The following is a 19,388-nucleotide window of genomic DNA, read 5'->3' as shown; positions in this document are numbered from 1 at the left end:
TAACTTATTGCCTTATTCGAAGCTCTAATTATGTCATATGAAGTATTAATTAGGGCCCGAGCAGCGACCGCTGCGAGGTCCCTATTGTTTTTCAAGGAATTCTTATTATTCTTCTTCTTTTTATTTGTTATTATTCTTTTCCGCAAACAATCACATTTTTGAGACACTAAACGTGAACGAAAACTCACCAAACTTTACACACACGTCAGGCCTGGCGAAAAATTTGATATTTTAAAGTCTCCATAGGTGATAACAGAAAAATGGCTCCATAGCGCCACCTACATAGGTTAAACAGATCCCTGGCCCGCTACGATTGTCCGACGGCTATGAAAATTGTGTGGCACCTGTAGCACATCCAGATGAACAAAAACCTCTTTGATGTGTGTACCCTAAAATAGACAGGAAGTGAGATATGAGTATTTAAATGTCCAATTTTGGCCAATTTTTGCACATTTACAGGGGTCATACTTTTGCCTGCTTCTCCTACACGGTTAATCCAATTGACTTCAAACTTGGGATGTACCATCTCAAGACCTGGGACAACACCATGGTAAAAAATCTAAAGTTTTCGACATACTATATGACGGCGGTGGGGCATCAAATTTAGAGTTTCAAAACTCTTACTAAACGTAGTATTGCCGGTTGTATGTTTAACCTAGAGCTACGAAAATTGGTACACATATGTAACAGACTATGACCTACAAAAAAGTCTGTTGGTGCCATATGCTAAACCCAACAGGAAGTCCGCCAGAGGCGGGGCATCAAATTTGGAGTTTCAAAATTCTTACTTAATGAAGCATTCCCGGCTGTACGTTTCACCTAGAGTTACCAAAATTTAAAGACATATGTAACAGCCCTCAAGGTACAAAAAACTCTTTTTGAACCATATGCTAAACCTAACAGAAAGTCCACCATTTTGATTTACTTTGGAACGTGTTCCCATTTTTTTGGCCATTTCATAGGGGTCCTATTTTAACGAACTCCTCTTACAGAGTTTATCCGATCATCTTCAAACTTGGTGTGATTCATCTTAAGATGTTGAAGATGAAAAGTTATTGAAAGCTTTTTATTTCGCTGCACGCTGTTGTCGTGGCATGCACTTGTTTGCAAAGGAAAAAAATTCTTCTTAATGAAGAATTCTCAGTTGTACGAAGCAGCTAGAGCTACGAAAATTTGTAGACATATGTAACAGCCCACGATGTACAAAAAAAAGTCTCTTGCTGCTTTGTGCTAAACCCAACAGGAAGTCCCGCAAGGGCCGGGCATCACTTTTTGAGCTAAAAAACTCCTCTTTAACGAAGCATTCCCGGTTGTACCTTTCACCTAGCGCTATGATAATTTGGAGGCATACATAAGAGCCCACGATGTACAAAAAAGTCTTTTAGAACCATATGCTAAGCCAAACAGGAAGTCCGGCATTTTGATTTACTTTGCTATTTGTAGCCATTTTTTGGGGGCCTTTTATAGGCCTCATATTTTCTACAAAACTTATCAGATTGTCTTCATTCTTTGGCATGTTTCATCTGAAGTATTGCCGGTTATACGTTTAATCTAGAGCTACGAAAATTGGTACACATATGTAACAGACTATGATCTACAAAAAAGCCTGTTGGTGCCATATGCTAAACCTAACAGGAAGTCCGCCAGAGGCAGGGCATCAAATTTTGCATTTCAAAATTTTTACTTAATGAAGCATTTCCGGCTGTACGTTTCACCTAGAGTGACCAAATTTTGAAGACATATGTAACAGCCCTCGAGGTACAAAAAACTCTTTTTGAACCATATGCTAAACCTAACAGGAAGTCTGCCATTTTGATTTACTTTGGAACATGTTGCCATTTTTTTGGCCATTTCATAGGGGTCTTATTTTAACGAACTCCTCCTACAGAGTTTATCCGATCATCTTCAAACTTGGTGTGATTCATCTTAAGATGTTGACGATGAAAAGTTATTGAAAGCTTTTTATTTCGTCGCACGCTGTTGTCGTGGCATGCACTGTTGGCAAAGGAAAAAAAAATCCTTCTTAATGCAGCGTTCCCAGTTGGACGAAGCAGCTCGAGCTACAAAAATTTGTAGACATATGTACACATTTGTCCACATATATATATTTACATATGCATGTAAAAAAATTATGTCAGGCTAAACTAAATGGTTGATTAGGCCCCACACATTCTCACCTTACCATACCCGGCCCTCTTTGCAAAAGGTTTGAACACTCCTGGCCTAAACCTAGGTGTATACTCAAACTATGCACGCACATAAAGCCTGGAACAAAATGTGTAATTTAGAGGGTTCTTGTTTTGTTTTTTGTATTCCTTATATTTCATGTCATTATACTTGACACACTATTTTTACTACTCACTGAATCAGTTATAAGAACATTTAATTGATACAATCCAATCACATCCTAGAGAATTGAAAACACATTCAATCATGAGGTTGTTAAGACACATTTACTTCTGTAGCACTTAACCACAAACAAGTTGCGACATCCCCTGATCTAACCCTCCAACCGGGCAAGGAAAAACTTTCAGGGGTCATATTTTAACGAACCCCTCCTACAAAATTTATCCGACTGTCTTCAAACTTGGTGTGTTTCATCTTAAGATGTTTAAGATGCAAAGTAATCGAAAGTTTTTTATTTTGTAACACGCTGTTGCCATAGCAATGCATTGTTTGTCAAGTGCTGCTTTTTTTTTTTATACACATGAAAACTCATGGAACTTTGCAAACACATCAGACTTGTCATGAACATGAATTTTCAGAGATTTATTGTGCAATTTGAAATAAATAGCGCCCTCTAGACCTTTTTATGAAGCATTTCCGATTGTATGATTATGCTAGACCTACAAAAAAGTATTATGTAGCCATTTGCCAAACCAAAGAGGAAGTCCGCTATTTTGATTTTATTTTGGGAATTATACATAATTTTTGGCCTTCTTCATTAAACTTTGCACAGACAAGGCATGGAAAAAACTAACATTTTAAATGGTCCTTGTTCCATGTAACAGTACCCCAACGTGCCAGTACCCTGACGTGCAAGTAACCCAACGTTGTGCTCAATAGCGCCCTCTATGCATTTTTATGGAGCATTTCCAATTGTATGATTCAAGCGATACACAACTAAAGATGACTTGACCTAGATTTGTGAAAACTGGGAGGCATACCTATTAGCTTAAGACCTACAAAAAGTATTCTGTAGCCGTATGCTAAACCTAAAAGGAAGTCCGCCATTTTGAATTTATTTTGGGAATTGCGCACCATATTTTGCGTTTTGATTAAACTTTGCACACACAAGGCTTGTCAAAAACATTTTAGATGGTCCTTGTCCTATTTGACAGTACCCCAACGTGCCAGTACCCCGACGTGCAAGTACCCCAACGTGGCACGCCTTTGCTGTAGCGATGCATTGTTTGCAAAGAATTTTTTTTTTTTATATGATTCAACTAGATGTGTGAATATTGGGAGGCATACCTATCAGCCGAATACCTCGACAAAGCATTCCATAGCAATGTGAACAAACACAAAAAGCATGGCAAAACATTTACAATTTAGACGGTTTCTTATGAAACAGTACCCTAACGTGCCAGTACCCCGACGTGCAAATACCCCAACGTGGCACGGGTTGCGAGGGCCCTTTATAGCTGCTCGCAGCTCTAGTTTTTTATTTATTTTTTATACATGTATACAGCACAGTTCGTTTTCTTCATAGTCCATTCTTTGGGCTTGTATTGTCCTAAGAGGGGGGAATACATAAAAAAAAAAAAAAAACTTCATATGTATGGATAGTTCTGATGCCAATGAACATTTTGAGTGGTTGAAATAAAAAAAAATGTTAAAAATTGACTTAGTTATCACACCTCAAAGTAGAATTACTTATTTGGCTAAAATGTACTCTTCGAGGGTGTTCTGAGTTAAATTGCCATTGTCAAAAAATTTGGCATGCATTGAAAAAATTGTTGTTATAACTTATTGCCTTATTCGAAGCTCTAATTATGTCATATGAAGTATTAATTTTTTATTTATTTTTTATACATGTATACAGCACAGTTCGTTTTCTTCATAGTCCATTCTTTGGGCTTGTATTGTCCTAAGAGGGGGGAATACATAAAAAAAAAAAAAAACTTCATATGTATGGATAGTTCTGATGCCAATGAACATTTTGAGTGGTTGAAATAAAAAAAAATGTTAAAAATTGACTTAGTTATCACACCTCAAAGTAGAATTACTTATTTGGCTAAAATGTACTCTTAGAGGGTGTTCTGAGTTAAATTGCCATTGTCAAAAAATTTGGCATGCATTGAAAAAATTGTTGTTATAACTTATTGCCTTATTCGAAGCTCTAATTATGTCATATGAAGTATTAATTTTTTATTTATTTTTTATACATGTATACAGCACAGTTCGTTTTCTTCATAGTCCATTCTTTGGGCTTGTATTGTCCTAAGAGGGGGGAATACATAAAAAAAAAAAAAACTTCATATGTATGGATAGTTCTGATGCCAATTAACATTTTGAGTGGTTGAAATAAAAAAAAATGTTAAAAATTGACTTAGTTATCACACCTCAAAGTAGAATTACTTATTTGGCTAAAATGTACTCTTAGAGGGTGTCACTGATTCCAAGGCACAAGGGTTAAATTGCACCACACCAAACACAGGTTTGTTCCGAATAACCAGGATGGGAGGCTTATATAGAAAGTACAGTCTTTTATTACAAAAGAAAGTGCCAGCAAAGGCAACGGGCAAAGATATAAAACAATGTAGCCGTATCAAATCACAAAAAGTAAAACTCACTCTAAACAATCACTACTTAAAAAGGTTTTCACAGCAACCACTTCACGTCACGCTAGATACCAGCCACTATAATATTGCACTTTTCCCAATAAAACCTTTACTAAATCTAGATAAAAAATATCCTTGGTAAAAAGAGAAAATCAATAAAAAGGCCCATGAAATAAATGTAATCGGGGAAAAAAACAGTGACACAACTCTTGTTTGTGCACTCCTACAAAGACATATTTGTCATATAGTGTAAATTAAAAAAAAAATAAAAAATCTTATTAATTATTAAAAAGTCATACCTTCTGGTTGGACAATAGCCTACTCCCTCAAAGAATAGTACTTTGCTTCTTGATCATTACATTGTCTGTAGGCTAAAATAAAACCAAAATTATCAGTCCACAATATCACTTAAAATAATAAACTTCACAATAAATTAAATACAATATATTACCATCTTGCTGAATTCTTTTGCTTCAGTTAGCCCACTCAAGTGTTCATTGCAGTCAATATAGCACACAAAAGTCCTGAGCACTGTGCAAATTGTTTGGTGTCCTTGTCTTGTTAGTCAAATGCACACCTGCAATCAATGTGGGATCCTCCTAACACCACTCCCTTCCTCACCTTTAATGCCCAGCCCCAGCGCCAACCACTGAAATCTTCTTCCAGGTCCTAAAACCTATCTCCACAATAAGAAGCGCTTCTCTCAAGCGTGCGTGTGTGTTGGGGGGGGGGGGGGGGGGGGGGGGTGGCTTGTTTGAGTGTTAAGGCCTCAGTATGCTTCTGCGAGAGGCTCGCGTCGAGGCGTCACGTTGGAGCTCCGCTCGTGCGTTTGCCTTCCGACTTGTGCGCAATACACATCGGTGTCTGCTGGAGTTTCACACCAAGTTCCGCTGTCACTATGGCTGGGCCGCCACAGAGTGGCGATTCTTCTGCATTTTATGACGGATTCAGGAAGTTCAATTTAATTCAGAAACACGAAACAAAGCCGGGGGGAGAGTAAGTTCATCACCGTGGCAATTAATTATTGCCAATTTGCACCGGTGTCGGCCGTAAACTCGCCAAAACACAACAGCCGTGCGCTTAGCGAACACAGTTTTTTTTTTTTTTTTTTTTTTTTTTTTGTTATTGTTGTTTTCCGCCTCTCGTCCCAGGCACATATCCACATGCACAGCCGTGGTCTCCGAGCAGGGAAGTCGATTTGCGCGGCCAGTTGCCTCCACGGAAACTATCTGGGCGGGGGGCGGGGAGAGAGAGAGAGAAAAAAAAGAAAAAACGCCATCGAATGGACCAATCAGAAGCGAGCGACGCCCCGCCATCGACGTGCGTCCAAGGATTGGCGACGTGTGCACGTCGGCCGGCCACGAGCGACGCAGCACTTAAAATTCATGGCTCGCGTCGATCATGTTATCGATGGCGCTCATCGACGCGAGAGCAAACGTGGAGGCATAAATTAGACTTTAGATCGGGGATAGGTGGCTCAAAAAATGTTTTTGCACCGGGGCCTTTCAGCATGATGTTACCCACTGCTTCAAATTCATGACGCGCGTAGATCATGTGATCTACGTCGGTCATTAACGCAAGAGCAAACGCAGAAGTATAAACCAGGCTTTAGAGTGCGTTCTGCTTGGTTCCGCTGAAGTCACCCGCACCGGAAGCTTGGGTGCACGTCGAATGCGGGGCTCCAGGTGGAGGAGTGAACCGTCACTTGCCTTTGGTGCCGGTTGGCGTGGGTTCGATCCTCCGACTGGGAGAGGCCCATGTATGTGGCCTACAAGAAGTAGGCCACGTGTGTGAGTGGGTGAAAATAAATAAATAAATTAATTAATACGTCGAATGCGGATGCACTTTGTGCATATAGTCCATTACACTGACTTGTATATACGACCGGATAGCCGCTAGCCCATACACGCAATGAAAGCCGTTGAAGTCACAGGGCGGCCATTGTATGACTCCCACAGTTAAAAAAAAAAAGAAAAAAAAGTGGACGGTATGTGCTGCTTTATTGCTCAGTTCCTTAGACTCCAATATTAGATTTGGCAGAGGCGTCTTTTTTTGAATTACCGTTATAATTCTTTGATTAATATATATATATATATATATATATATATATGTACATACAAGTTGACTCCTGTACTAAACATCATTAAGCATATAATTTATATATTTAAAGTAAGTTGTAAAATGTCTTAAGTCCGCTTGTTTATGTTTAAAATTTAAAACACCATAAATCATGCTATTTATACGAAGTACTGTCTCGACTATTATCCAATTTCGATCCTGTAAATGTATAGGATCGTATGCCGAGAAACGTTTCGTGGGAGGAGTAATATGGCGGCATCGCGACCTGATAAGTCTTGAGATATCGGCTATCCAGTCATATATATATATCAATTGTCCATTCCCAGTCGTTTAAAGGAAACGAATAACATATTGCCCACGTGATCAGATAATGTGACGTCCCACCCACAGTCCTTCTTCGGGCTGGAGGTTGTGCTTCTGAGTCGAAGTCGTAACGTCTAATAAATCAAAAACGTAATTTCACATTCTTGCTGGTGGAATATACCCGGACATTGTTTTCGCATCGAAAAATGGACAGCTTGCATTCTGGGGATCCGCGGTATCTTAAAAGGTAACTGCTGCTTTGTTAGCTTCAAAGCTGTTAGCCCTGTTAGGAACGCTGATGCATAATCTAGCAGCGTGTTCCTCAGCGCAACTGCAACATCGAAGCCACCTTCATCTAAAAGCGAGCCCATCACATCGTAGGGCATTTTAAGTGTAACGGGACGCTGAAAAGATTATTGGCATTAATGCTATCGTAAACCTGCCCCATGATCACCGATCATTATGGACTAAAGCAGTCCCTACCGTTTGGCGACGGACCGGTTTCATGTAAAGAAACACATTAAAAAATAACACATTAAAAATACAAACTAGCCTGTGCCATCTTGAGGTAGCCAATTACATTCAAAATGCGATACTTATGAGAATGATAATTTATTTATATTTTGAATTGGCAATCGAATATATCAAAAGTGGCTCATTATGTTGCTGTTTGATTTTAAAATTTAACACACACACGCACACCCCCACACAAGACCTTAGTTTAAATTTTTTGCAGCAGATATTCGTGGATGGATAAATGTTGCGATTTCAGTTGAATTCATCTTCAAAACAAGCGTCAGGGTGCTGCATTTACAAAATTGACATCAGACCATAAAATCATGAAAAGCTATAAAAGCACTGACACTAACGAGTCTGTGTCAGGGAGACGATCAATTTTCAAGGTGTTTGAAATTATTGAATAAAACAAGACTCTCCATAAATATGTAAAAGTTTAAGTCACACGACCACGCCATTTCCGGCCACTGCCACGACACGCAGGCCGCGTCCCAACACTTGCACTCCCATCCCTGTGTCCCGCAACCGCGCCCTCCTATCGATGGGCGCGACTCGCGAGTGTGCAGGGGGTCTCAGCTCTCTGAAATGCTTCGGAGAACTGAGACAGATCCACTGCACACATGCAGCCAAGTGGCATAAGGGTGGAAGTGCAAGCACCGGGACACGGCCCACACGTCACAAACAGCAACCGAAACCAGCGCAAGTGTGTGACACGAGCAAGTCCCGCCGCCTCCGTGGCATATAGACCCTTCCGGCTGACATCTATGGAGTTAAATATGGTGCAAAAGTAACTCGTAAAAAAAAAAAGTGTACCTGTAGAAATTTTTATTTGTAAAAGGCGTGATTTGTACCTGTAAAAAAACAAAACAAAAAAAAATGTGCGTAAAAAAAACAAATGTACGTAAAAAAAATTTACATAAAAAAAATTGTGCGTAAAAAAAAAGTACCTGTAAACAAAATGTGTACCCGTAAAATAGAAAAAATAGAAAAGGTGTACTTAAAAAAAAATGTACGTTAAAAAAAATTGGACCTAAAAAAAAAATGTGTACGTATAAAAAAAAATTGGACGTAAATAAAAATTTGTACGTATAAAAAAAATTGTACGTGTAAAAAAAAAAAAAAAAAAAAAAATTGTACCTGTAGAAAGTATTTTCACGATTTGTACCTGTAGAAATGACAAATTGTAGTCAAAGAAGTCGCCACTAGGAGTCACAAGTGTTTTTTCTTCTGCTGTCCAGTCACAGCAAGAGTACCGAGCTGCAGACCTCTACTGGGAGGTCGCTTCCGGTGCAGGCTCTCCTGTCGAGACGCCTCAACTGTGAAGACGGGAAATGATGTCAACGTATTCCAAAATAAAATCGCTTAGGAAATTCCGGTGTCCTTTCACGTTTCTTTTACGAGATTATTTTAACATTTTTACGATAATGTTAATGTTTTTACATAAGTTCATAGTTTTAACTGATAATTTTCAAGTTTTTACATGTTAAGTTTCACGATTTAACGTAATAATTGTTAAAACGTGATACCTTTCATTAGGGGTGTGAATTGCCTAGTACCTGACGATTCGATTCGTATCACGATTCAAAGGTCACGATTCGATTCGATACCGATTAATCCCGATACGAATTTATAAGTCGATTGTTGCGATTTTTTTTCATTCAAATTTAGAAAATACTAATCAGTAAGCTTGTAGAGTGTAAGATTTATATGAAAATGTATTATTTATTTATCTGAAATTTCAGTCTTATAGAGGTTGTAATCTGTTTCATGTTTGAACAGCATTAAAATAAAATATTAAGGCTTAATGTTCCGTTCATATAACATTCTTCCATGCTCAAGGTTTTGAATCCTAAAAAAAAAAAAAAAAAAAAAAAAAAAAAAAAAAAAAAAATCGATTCTGCCCTTTTTGAATCGATTCGAGAATCGCGCGATGTAGTATCGCGATATATCGCCGAATCGATTTTTTTTAACACCCCTACCTTTCATGTAATAATGTGAGCTCTTTTCCTCAAAACACTTTTTAAACATTTGTCAGACTTGGCTTTTTGAAAATAGACTGTTACTTAACCAAACTAAAACATATGCAATGCTCTTTTGTGTAAGACAAAAACATAGTAGTGGCGTTAATGATTTATTTTTGACATATAATGATGGTAGACCTCTTCAAAAATTTGATAAATGTAAATATTTGGGAGTTTGGGTTGATTCAACACTAACTTTCAAATATCACATATTGAACATATTTTGAACAAAGTCAATTTTGTTTTGGTTTAGTTTCGTTCGAGGCATTGCTTCACATTTAATATTGTGAAAAAATTGATTGTGCAACTTATTTTGCCCATTATTGATTATGCTGATATTGTTTATCAGATTGCGTCTAAAATCGTTTTAGAGCCTCTTAATGTGCTTAATAACAAACTACGTAGGTTTATTAGGGCCCGAGCAGCGACCGCTGCGAGGTCCCTATTGTTTTTGTAAAAATTATTATTATTATTATTAGTATTAGGGCCCGAGTTGCGACCGCTGCGAGGTCCCTATTGTTTTTGTAAAAATTATTATTATTATTATTATTATTAGGGCCCGAGCAGCGACTGCTGCGAGGTCCCTATTGTTTTTCGTTCGAATTATTAGGGCCCGAGCAGCGACCGCTGCGAGGTCCCTATTGTTTTTGTAAAAATTATTATTATTATTATTATTCTCCGCAAACAATCGCGATTTTGGGTACCTAAATATTCACGAAAACTCACCGAACTTTGCACACTCCTCAGGTCCGGCGAAAAATTTGATATTATGAAGTCGTTATAACAACGCGACTCTATAGCGCCCCCTAGCATAGAAAAATAAAAACCAAGCCCGGCACGTTTGAGCTAGAGCAACGAAAATTGGCAGGCACGTGTAGCACCCCGAGACGCACAAAAAAGTCTATTGGGACCATGTAGCTAAAATGTACAGGAAGTGAGCTATGAATTTTTTAATGTCCAATTTTGGCCGATTTTGTCACATTCACTGTGGTCATGCTTTTTCCCCCTATGCAAACATTTTTCATCCCATTGACTTCAAACTTGGTATTTATCATCTCAAGACCTAAGAGAACAGCTGGGCAAAAAGTCTTGCCTTTTCGAAATACTATATGACGGGGGCGGGGCATCAAATATTGCCTTTAAAATTTCATTTTTCCAGAAAGAGCAAATGCTGAATAACTCCCATGTATAAGCTCCAAAAAATCTCAAACTTCTCAGGCAACGTAATAGTCACGGCCTGAAAACATCTATATGACAAAATTCAGTTATACATATAGCGCCACCTAGTGGTTACAATAAATGTCATACTTTACGTTTTTAGCTACTGTGCTGAGCTCGTTGAAGGGATCCAGTTGAAAATTGGTCAGAAAAGCCTTAAGATGTTGATGATGCCCCACACCGAATATTGTAACTTTTCGCCAAAGGGCGTGGCCGCTACGGTGACGCAAAGTCTGAAGATTTTTCGTGACAATAAAAGCTGCATTAACTTGACCGAGATGATCCTATCTTCTCAAAATTTCACACATTTGATGAGAGTCCAGCTCTAAAGACATCTACTAACTTACATTTCATCTAACTGATAGCGCCACCTAGTGGCAATTTTTTTTCTTACGAATTTTCTTCTACGTTTTTCTCCAAACACGTTAACTGGACCTACCTCATATTTGCTCAGATGAGGGTTTCGGCCTTCATGATGTCACAACACGAAGTTTGTGAGTTTTCGCGAATTGCTGTGGGCGTGGCTAAGCGCTGTTCGCCAAGAAAACAACGCCAGTTTTGAGGGTCTAAACATGCACAGAAACTCCTGAAACTTGGCACACACATCTGGCCTGGTATTGTTGATTGTGCTATTTTTACAAAAATGACTCAATAGCGCCCCCTCGAAATTTTTAACGAAGCAGCCCCGGTTGTACGTTTAAGCAAGAACGACGAATATTTTCAGGTGTATGAGGGAGCCCAAGACCTACAAAAAAGTCTCTTGTACCCATATGCTAAAATGAACAGGAAGTGAGCTACGAATTTTTGAATGTCCCATTTTTGACGATTTTTGCACATTCACAGGGGGCAGACTTTTGCCCACCTCTCCTACACGTTTCATCCGACTGAGTTAAGACTTGGCCTGGACCATGTCAAGACCTGAGCCAACGACAGGGGGAAAAATTTTGACTTTTCGAAATACTATATGATGAGGGCGGGGCATCAAAATTTGTGTTTCGCAATGAAAAAGGATATGCTTGATAACTCCCCGGTACATGCTCCAAAAAATCCCAAACTTGACATGTATGTTTATCGTCAAGGCCTGAAGTTATCTCTATGACAACATTCAGTTATATATGCAGCGCCACCTAGCCCTTGAGGCATGAAAAAAAAATACCCCACATACGGTATTTTGTACAAAAAATGTAAACTCATTCTAAGTGTGATAACGAAGTCATTTATGAATATTCTTTTAGTTTCCACCACTCAAAATGTTCACTGGCATCAGACTTATCCAAACATATATATATTTTTATTTATTTTTGATAGCCTCTATGGACATTAAAAGCAATATCGTGAATGAAGGATATGCTTAATAACTCCACAGTACATGCTCCAAAAAAATATCCCACACTTGACATGTATGCTTATAATCAAGGCCTGAAGGTATCTCTATGACAACATTCAGTTATAAATACAGCGCCACCTAGCCGTTGAGGCTTATATAAAAAAATTTAAAAAAATACCCCACATACGGTATTTTGTACAAAAAATGTACACTCATTCTAAGTGTGATAACTAAGTCATTTATGAATATTCTTTTAGTTTCCACCACTCAAATTGTTCACTGGCTTCACACCGATCCAAACGTATGTACGTTTCCATTTTGTTTTATTCATTTTTGATTGCCCCTTTGGACAATAAAAGTAAACATTGTGCAATGAGTACAACGAGCGATGATGTGTATATACACTTTTACAAAAAAATACCAATCAGGGCAACTCATTGCCTAAAAATAAAGGACGCTGATTTTTGCAGGTCTTAACAATCACCAAAACCCGTTGAGCTTGATACACACACTGGCAAAAAAATATTCTACATGTAAACGTTTATTATGCCATTTTCAAAGAAATTTTGCTTCCAATATGCCAGTACCCCAATGTGCCAGTACCCCAACGTGCAAGTACCCCAACGTGCAAGGACCCCAACGTGGCCCGGGCTGTGAGGGCCCTTTATAGCTGCTCGCAGCTCTAGTTATTAGGGCCCGAGCAGCGACCGCTGCGAGGTCCCTATTGTTTTTGTAAAAATTATTATTAGGGCCCGAGCAGCGACCGCTGCGAGGTCCCTATTGTTTTTGTAAAAATTATTATTATTAGGGCCCGAGCAGCGACCGCTGCGAGGTCCCTATTGTTTTTGTAAAAATTATTATTATTATTATTATTATTATTATTCTTCCTCTTCTTCTTCTTTATTCTCCGCAAACGATCGCGATTTTGGGTACCTAAACATTCACGAAAACTCACCGAACTTTGCGCACTCTTCGGGCCCGGCGAAAAATTTGATATTATGAAGGCGTCATAACAACGCGACTCTATAGCGCCCCCTAGCGTAGAAAAATAATAACCAAGCCCGGCACGTTTGAGCTAGAGCAACGAAAATTGGCAGGCACGTGTAGCACCCCGAGACGCACAAAAAAGTCTATTGGGACCATGTAGCTAAAATGTACAGGAAGTGAGCTATGAATTTTTTAATGTCCAATTTTGGCCTATTTTAGCACATTCACTGTGGTCATGCTTTTTCCCCCTTTGCAAACATTTTTCATCCAATTGACTTCAAACTTGGCATTTATCATCTCAAGATCTGAGAGAACAGCTGGGTAAAACATCTTGCCTTTTCATAATACTATATGACGGGGGCGGAGCATCAAATATTGCCTTTAAAATTTCATTTGTCCAGAAAGAGCAAATGCTTAATAACTCCCATGTTCAAGCTCCAAAAAATCTCAAACTTCTCAGGCAACGTAATAGTCACGGCCTGAAAACATCTAGATGATAAAATTCAGTTATACATATAGCGCCACCTAGTGGTTACAATAAATGTCATACTTTACGTTTTTAGCTACTGTGCTGAGCTTGTTGAAGGGATCCATTTGAAAATTGGTCAGAAAAGCCTTAAGATGTTGATCATGCCCCACACCGAATATTGTAACTTTTCGCCAAAGGGCGTGGCCGCTACGGTGACGCAAAGTCTGAAGATTTTTCGTGAAAATAAAAGCTGCATTAACTTGACCGAGATGATCCTATCTTCTCAAAATTTCACACATTTGATGAGAGTCCAGCCCTAAAGACATCTACTGACTTATATTTCATCTAACTGATAGCGCCACCTAGTGGCAATTTTTTTTCTTACGAATTTTCTTCTACGTTTTTCTCCAAACACGTTAACTGGACCTACCTCATATTTGCTCAGATGAGGGTTTCTGCCTTCATGATGTCACAACACGAAGTTTGTGAGTTTTCGTGAATTGCTGTGGGTGTGGCTAAGCGCTGTTCGCCAAGAAAACAACGCCAGTTTTGAGGGTCTAAACATGCACAGAAACTCATGAAACTTGGCACACACATCTGGCCTGGTAAAATGAGCAATATTTTATTGTTGATTGTGCTATTTTTAAAAAAATGACTCAATAGCGCCCCCTAGAAGTTTTTAACGAAGCAGCCCCGGTTGTACGTTTAAGCAAGAACGACGAATATTTTTAGGTGTATGAGGGAGCCCAAGACCTACAAAAAAGTCTCTTGGACACATATGCTAAAATGAACAGGAAGTGAGCTACGAATTTTTGAATGTCCCATTTTTGACGATTTTTGCACATTCACAGGGGGCAGACTTTTGCCCACTTCTCCTACACGTTTCATCTGACTGAGTTAAGACTTGACCTGGACCATGTCAAGACCTGAGCCAACGACAGGGGGAAAAAATCTTGACCTTTCGAAATACTATATGATGAAGGCGGGGCATCAAAATTTGTGTTTCGCACTGAAAAAGGATATGCTTAATAACTCCCCGGTACATGCTCCAAAAAATCCCAAACTTGACATGTATGTTTATCGTCAAGGCCTGAAGCTATCTCTATGACAACATTCAGTTATATATGCAGCGCCACCTAGCCCTTGAGGCATAAAAAAAAAATACCCCACATACGGTATTTTGTACAAAAAATGTAAACTCATTCTAAGTGTGATAACTAAGTCATTTATGAATATTCTTTTAGTTTCCACCACTCAAAATGTTCACTGGCATCAGACTTATCCAAACATATATATATTTTTATTTATTTTTGATAGCCCCTATGGACATTAAAAGCAATATCGTGAATGAAGGATATGCTTAATAACTCCACGGTACATGCTCCAAAAAAAATCCCACACTTGACATGTATGCTTATAATCAAGGCCTGAAGGTATCTCTATGACAACATTCAGTTATAAATACAGCGCCACCTAGCCCTTGAGGCTTATATAAAAAAAAATAAAAAATACCCCACATACGGTATTTTGTACAAAAAATGTACAATCATTCTAAGTGTGATAACTAAGTCATTTATGAATATTCTTTTAGTTTCCACCACTCAAATTGTTCACTGGCTTCACACCGATCCAAACGTATGTACGTTTCCATTTTGTTTTATTCATTTTTGATTGCCCCTTTGGACAATAAAAGTAACATTGTGCAATGAGTACAACGAGCGATGATGTGTATATACACCTTTTCAAAAAAATACCAATCAGGGCAACTCATTGCCTAAAAATAAAAAAGGACGCTGATTTTTGCAGGTCTTAACAATCACCAAAACCCGTTGAGCTTGACACACACACTGGCAAAAAAATATTCTACATGTAAACGTTTATTATGCCATTTTCAAAGAAATTTTGCTTCCAATATGCCAGTACCCCAACGTGCCAGTACCCCAACGTGCCAGTACCCCAACGTGCAAGTACCCCAACGTGCAAGGACCCCAATGTGGCCCGGGCTGCGAGGGCCCTTTATAGCTGCTCGCAGCTCTAGTCCTTCTTCTTCTTCTTCTTCTTCTTCTTCTTTATTCTCCGCAAACGATCGCGATTTTGGGTACCTAAACATTCACGAAAACTCACCGAACTTTGCACACTCCTCAGGCCCGGCGAAAAATTTGATATTATTAAGTCGTCATAACAATGCGACTCGATAGCGCCCCCTAGCGTAGAAAAATAAAAACCAAGCCCGGCACGTTTGAGCTAGAGCAACAAAAATTGGCAGGCACGTGTAGCACCCCGAGACGCACAAAAAAGTATATTGGGACCATGTAGCTAAAATGTATAGGAAGTGAGCTATGAATTTTTTTATGTCCAATTTTGGCCTATTTTGGCACATTCACTGTGGTCATGCTTTTTCCCCCTTTGCAAACATTTTTCATCCAATTGACTTCAAACTTGGCATTTATCATCTCAAGACCTGAGAGAACAACTGGGCAAAACATCTTGCCTTTTTGAAATACTATATGACGGGGGCGGGGCATCAAATATTGCCTTTAAAATTTCATTTGTCCAGAAAGAGCAAATGCTTAATAACTCCCATGTTCAAGCTCCAAAAAATCTCAAACTTCTCAGGCAACGTAATAGTCACGGCCTGAAAACATCTATATGATAAAATTCAGTTATACATATAGCGCCACCTAGTGGTTACAATAAATGTCATACTTTACGTTTTTAGCTACTGTGCTGAGCTTGTTGAAGGGATCCATTTGAAAATTGGTCAGAAAAGCCTTAAGATGTTGATCATGCCCCACACCGAATATTGTAACTTTTCGCCAAAGGGCGTGGCCGCTACGGTGACGCAAAGTCTGAAGATTTTTCGTGACAATAAAAGCTGCATTAACTTGACCGAGATGATCCTATCTTCTCAAAATTTCACACATTTGATGAGAGTCCAGCCCTAAAGACATCTACTGACTTATATTTCATCTAACTGATAGCGCCACCTAGTGGCAATTTTTTTTCTTACGAATTTTCTTCTACGTTTTTCTCCAAACACGTTAACTGGACCTACCTCATATTTGCTCAGATGAGGGTTTCGGCCTTCATGATGTCACAACACGAAGTTTGTGAGTTTTCGCGAATTGCTGTGGGTGTGGCTAAGCGCTGTTCGCCAAGAAAATAACGCCAGTTTTGAGGGTCTAAACATGCACAGAAACTCATGAAACTTGGCACACACATCTGGCCTGGTAAAATTAGCAATATTTTATTGTTGATTGTGCTATTTTTACAAAAATGACTCAATAGCGCCCCCTAGAAGTTTTTAACGAAGCAGCCCCGGTTGTACGTTTAAGCAAGAACGACGAATATTTTTAGGTGTATGAGGGAGCCCAAGACCTACAAAAAAGTCTCTTGGACCCATATGCTAAAATGAACAGGAAGTGAGCTACGAATTTTTGAATGTCCCATTTTTGACAATTTTTGCACATTCACAGGGGGCAGACTTTTGCCCACTTCTCCTACACGTTTCATCTGACTGAGTTAAGACTTGACCTGGACCATGTCAAGTCCTGAGCCAACGACAGGGGGAAAAATCTTGACCTTTCGAAATACTATATGATGAAGGCGGGGCATCAAAATTTGTGTTTCGCACTGAAAAAGGATATGCTTAATAACTCCCCGGTACATGCTCCAAAAAATCCCAAACTTGACATGTATGTTTATCGTCAAGGCCTGAAGCTATCTCTATGACAACATTCAGTTATATATGCAGCGCCACCTAGCCCTTGAGGCATAAAAAAAAAAATACCCCACATACGGTATTTTGTACAAAAAATGTCAACTCATTCTGAGTGTGATAACTAAGTCATTTATGAATATTCTTTTAGTTTCCACCACTCAAAATGTTCACTGGCATCAGACTTATCCAAACATATATATATTTTTATTTATTTTTGATAGCCTCTGTGCACATTAAAAGCAATATCGTGAATGAAGGATATGCTTAATAACTCCACGGTACATGCTCCAAAAAAAATCCCACACTTGACATGTATGCTTATAATCAAGGCCTGAAGGTATCTCGATGACAACATTCAGTTATAAATACAGCGCCACCTAGCCCTTGAGGCTTATATAAAAAAAAAAAAACCACATACGGTATTTTGTACAAAAAAATTTAAACTCATTCTAAGTGTGATGACTAAGTCATTTCTGAATATTCTTTTAGTTTCCACCACTCAAATTGTTCACTGGCTTCACACCGATCCAAACGTATGTACGTTTCCATTTTGTTTTATTCATTTTTGATTGCCCCTTTGGACAATAAAAGTAACATTGTGCAATGAGTACAACGAGCGATGATGTATATATACACTTTTACAAAAAATATCAATCAGGGCAACTCATTGCCTAAAAATAAAAAAGGACGCTGATTTTTGCAGGTCTTAACAATCACCAAAACCCGTTGAGCTTGACACACACTGGCAAAAAAAATATTCTACATGTAAACGTTTATTATGCCATTTTCAAAGAAATTTTGCTTCCAATATGCCAGTACCCCAACGTGCCAGTACCCCAACGTGCCAGTACCCTAACGTGCAAGTACCCCAACGTGCAAGGACTCCAACGTGGCCCGGGCTGCGAGGGCCCTTTATAGCTGCTCGCAGCTCTAGTTATTATTATTATTATTATTATTATTATTATTAGGGCCCGAGCAGCGACCGCTGCGAGGTCCCTCTTGTTTTTGTAAGAATTATTAGGGCCCGAGCAGCGACCGCTGCGAGGTCCCTATTGTTTTTCGTTCGAATTATTATTATTATTATTATTATTATTCTTCTTCTTTTTCTCCGTAAACAATCGCATTTTTGAGTACCTAAACATTCACGAAAACTCACCAAACTTTGCACACTCCTCAGGCCCGGCGAAAAATTTGATATTATGAAGTCGTCATAACAACGCGACTCTATAGCGCCCCCTAGCGTAGAAAAATAAAAACCAAGCCTGGCACGTTTGAGCTAGAGCAACGAAAATTGGCAGGCACGTGTAGCACCCCGAGACGCACAAAAAAGTCTATTGGGACCATGTAGCTAAAATGTACAGGAAATGAGCTATGAATTTTTTTATGTCCAATTTTGGCCTATTTTGGCACATTCACTGTGGTCATGCTTTTTCCCCCTCTGCAAACATTTTTCATCCAATTCACATCAAACTTGGCATTTATCATTTCAAGACCTGAGAGAACAACTGGGCAAAAAGTCTTGCCTTTTCGAAATACTATATGATGGGGGCGGGGCATCAAATATTGTCTTTAAAATTTCATTTGTCCAGAAAGAGCAAATGCTTAATAACTCCCATGTTCAAGCTCCAAAAAATCTCAAACTTCTCAGGCAACGTAATAGTCACGGCCTGAAAACATCTATATGATAAAATTCAGTTATACATATAGCGCCACCTAGTGGTGACAATAAATGTCATACTTTACGTTTTTAGCTACTGCGCTGAGCTCGTTGAAGGGATCCAGTTGAAAGTTGGTCAGAAAAGCCTTAAGATGTTGATCATGCCCAACACCGAATATTGTAACTTTTCGCCAAAGGGCGTGGCCGCTACGGTGCCGCAAAGTCTGAAGATTTTTCGTGACAATAAAAGCTGCATGAACTTGACCGAGATGATCCTATCTTCTCAAAATTTCACACATTTGATGA

General features: G+C 38.9%; 1 protein-coding gene across 3 annotated transcripts in view; it reads left to right on the top strand.

The window, feature by feature from the left end:
- The first annotated feature begins 7,143 nt into the window (after positions 1–7,143).
- Positions 7,144–19,388, top strand: part of kifap3a (kinesin-associated protein 3a) — a 292,502-nt gene continuing 280,257 nt past the window's right edge. Inside the window, exon 1 of one of the 3 annotated variants that reach the window (XM_077534648.1) lies at positions 7,144–7,413. In XM_077534648.1, the coding sequence (XP_077390774.1) occupies positions 7,373–7,413 (41 nt within the window). In that variant the 5' untranslated portion in view covers positions 7,144–7,372. The remainder of the gene's footprint in view (positions 7,414–19,388) is intronic. The other 2 variants (XM_077534649.1, XM_077534647.1) reach the window with 2 other exon arrangements.

This window comes from Festucalex cinctus, chromosome 10, assembly GCF_051991245.1.
Source record: "Festucalex cinctus isolate MCC-2025b chromosome 10, RoL_Fcin_1.0, whole genome shotgun sequence".
In the NCBI taxonomy this organism is placed as follows: Eukaryota; Metazoa; Chordata; class Actinopteri; order Syngnathiformes; family Syngnathidae; genus Festucalex; species Festucalex cinctus.
The sequence above is the reverse complement of the archived record's forward strand: the minus strand, read 5'-3'. Positions and strand labels throughout refer to the sequence as shown.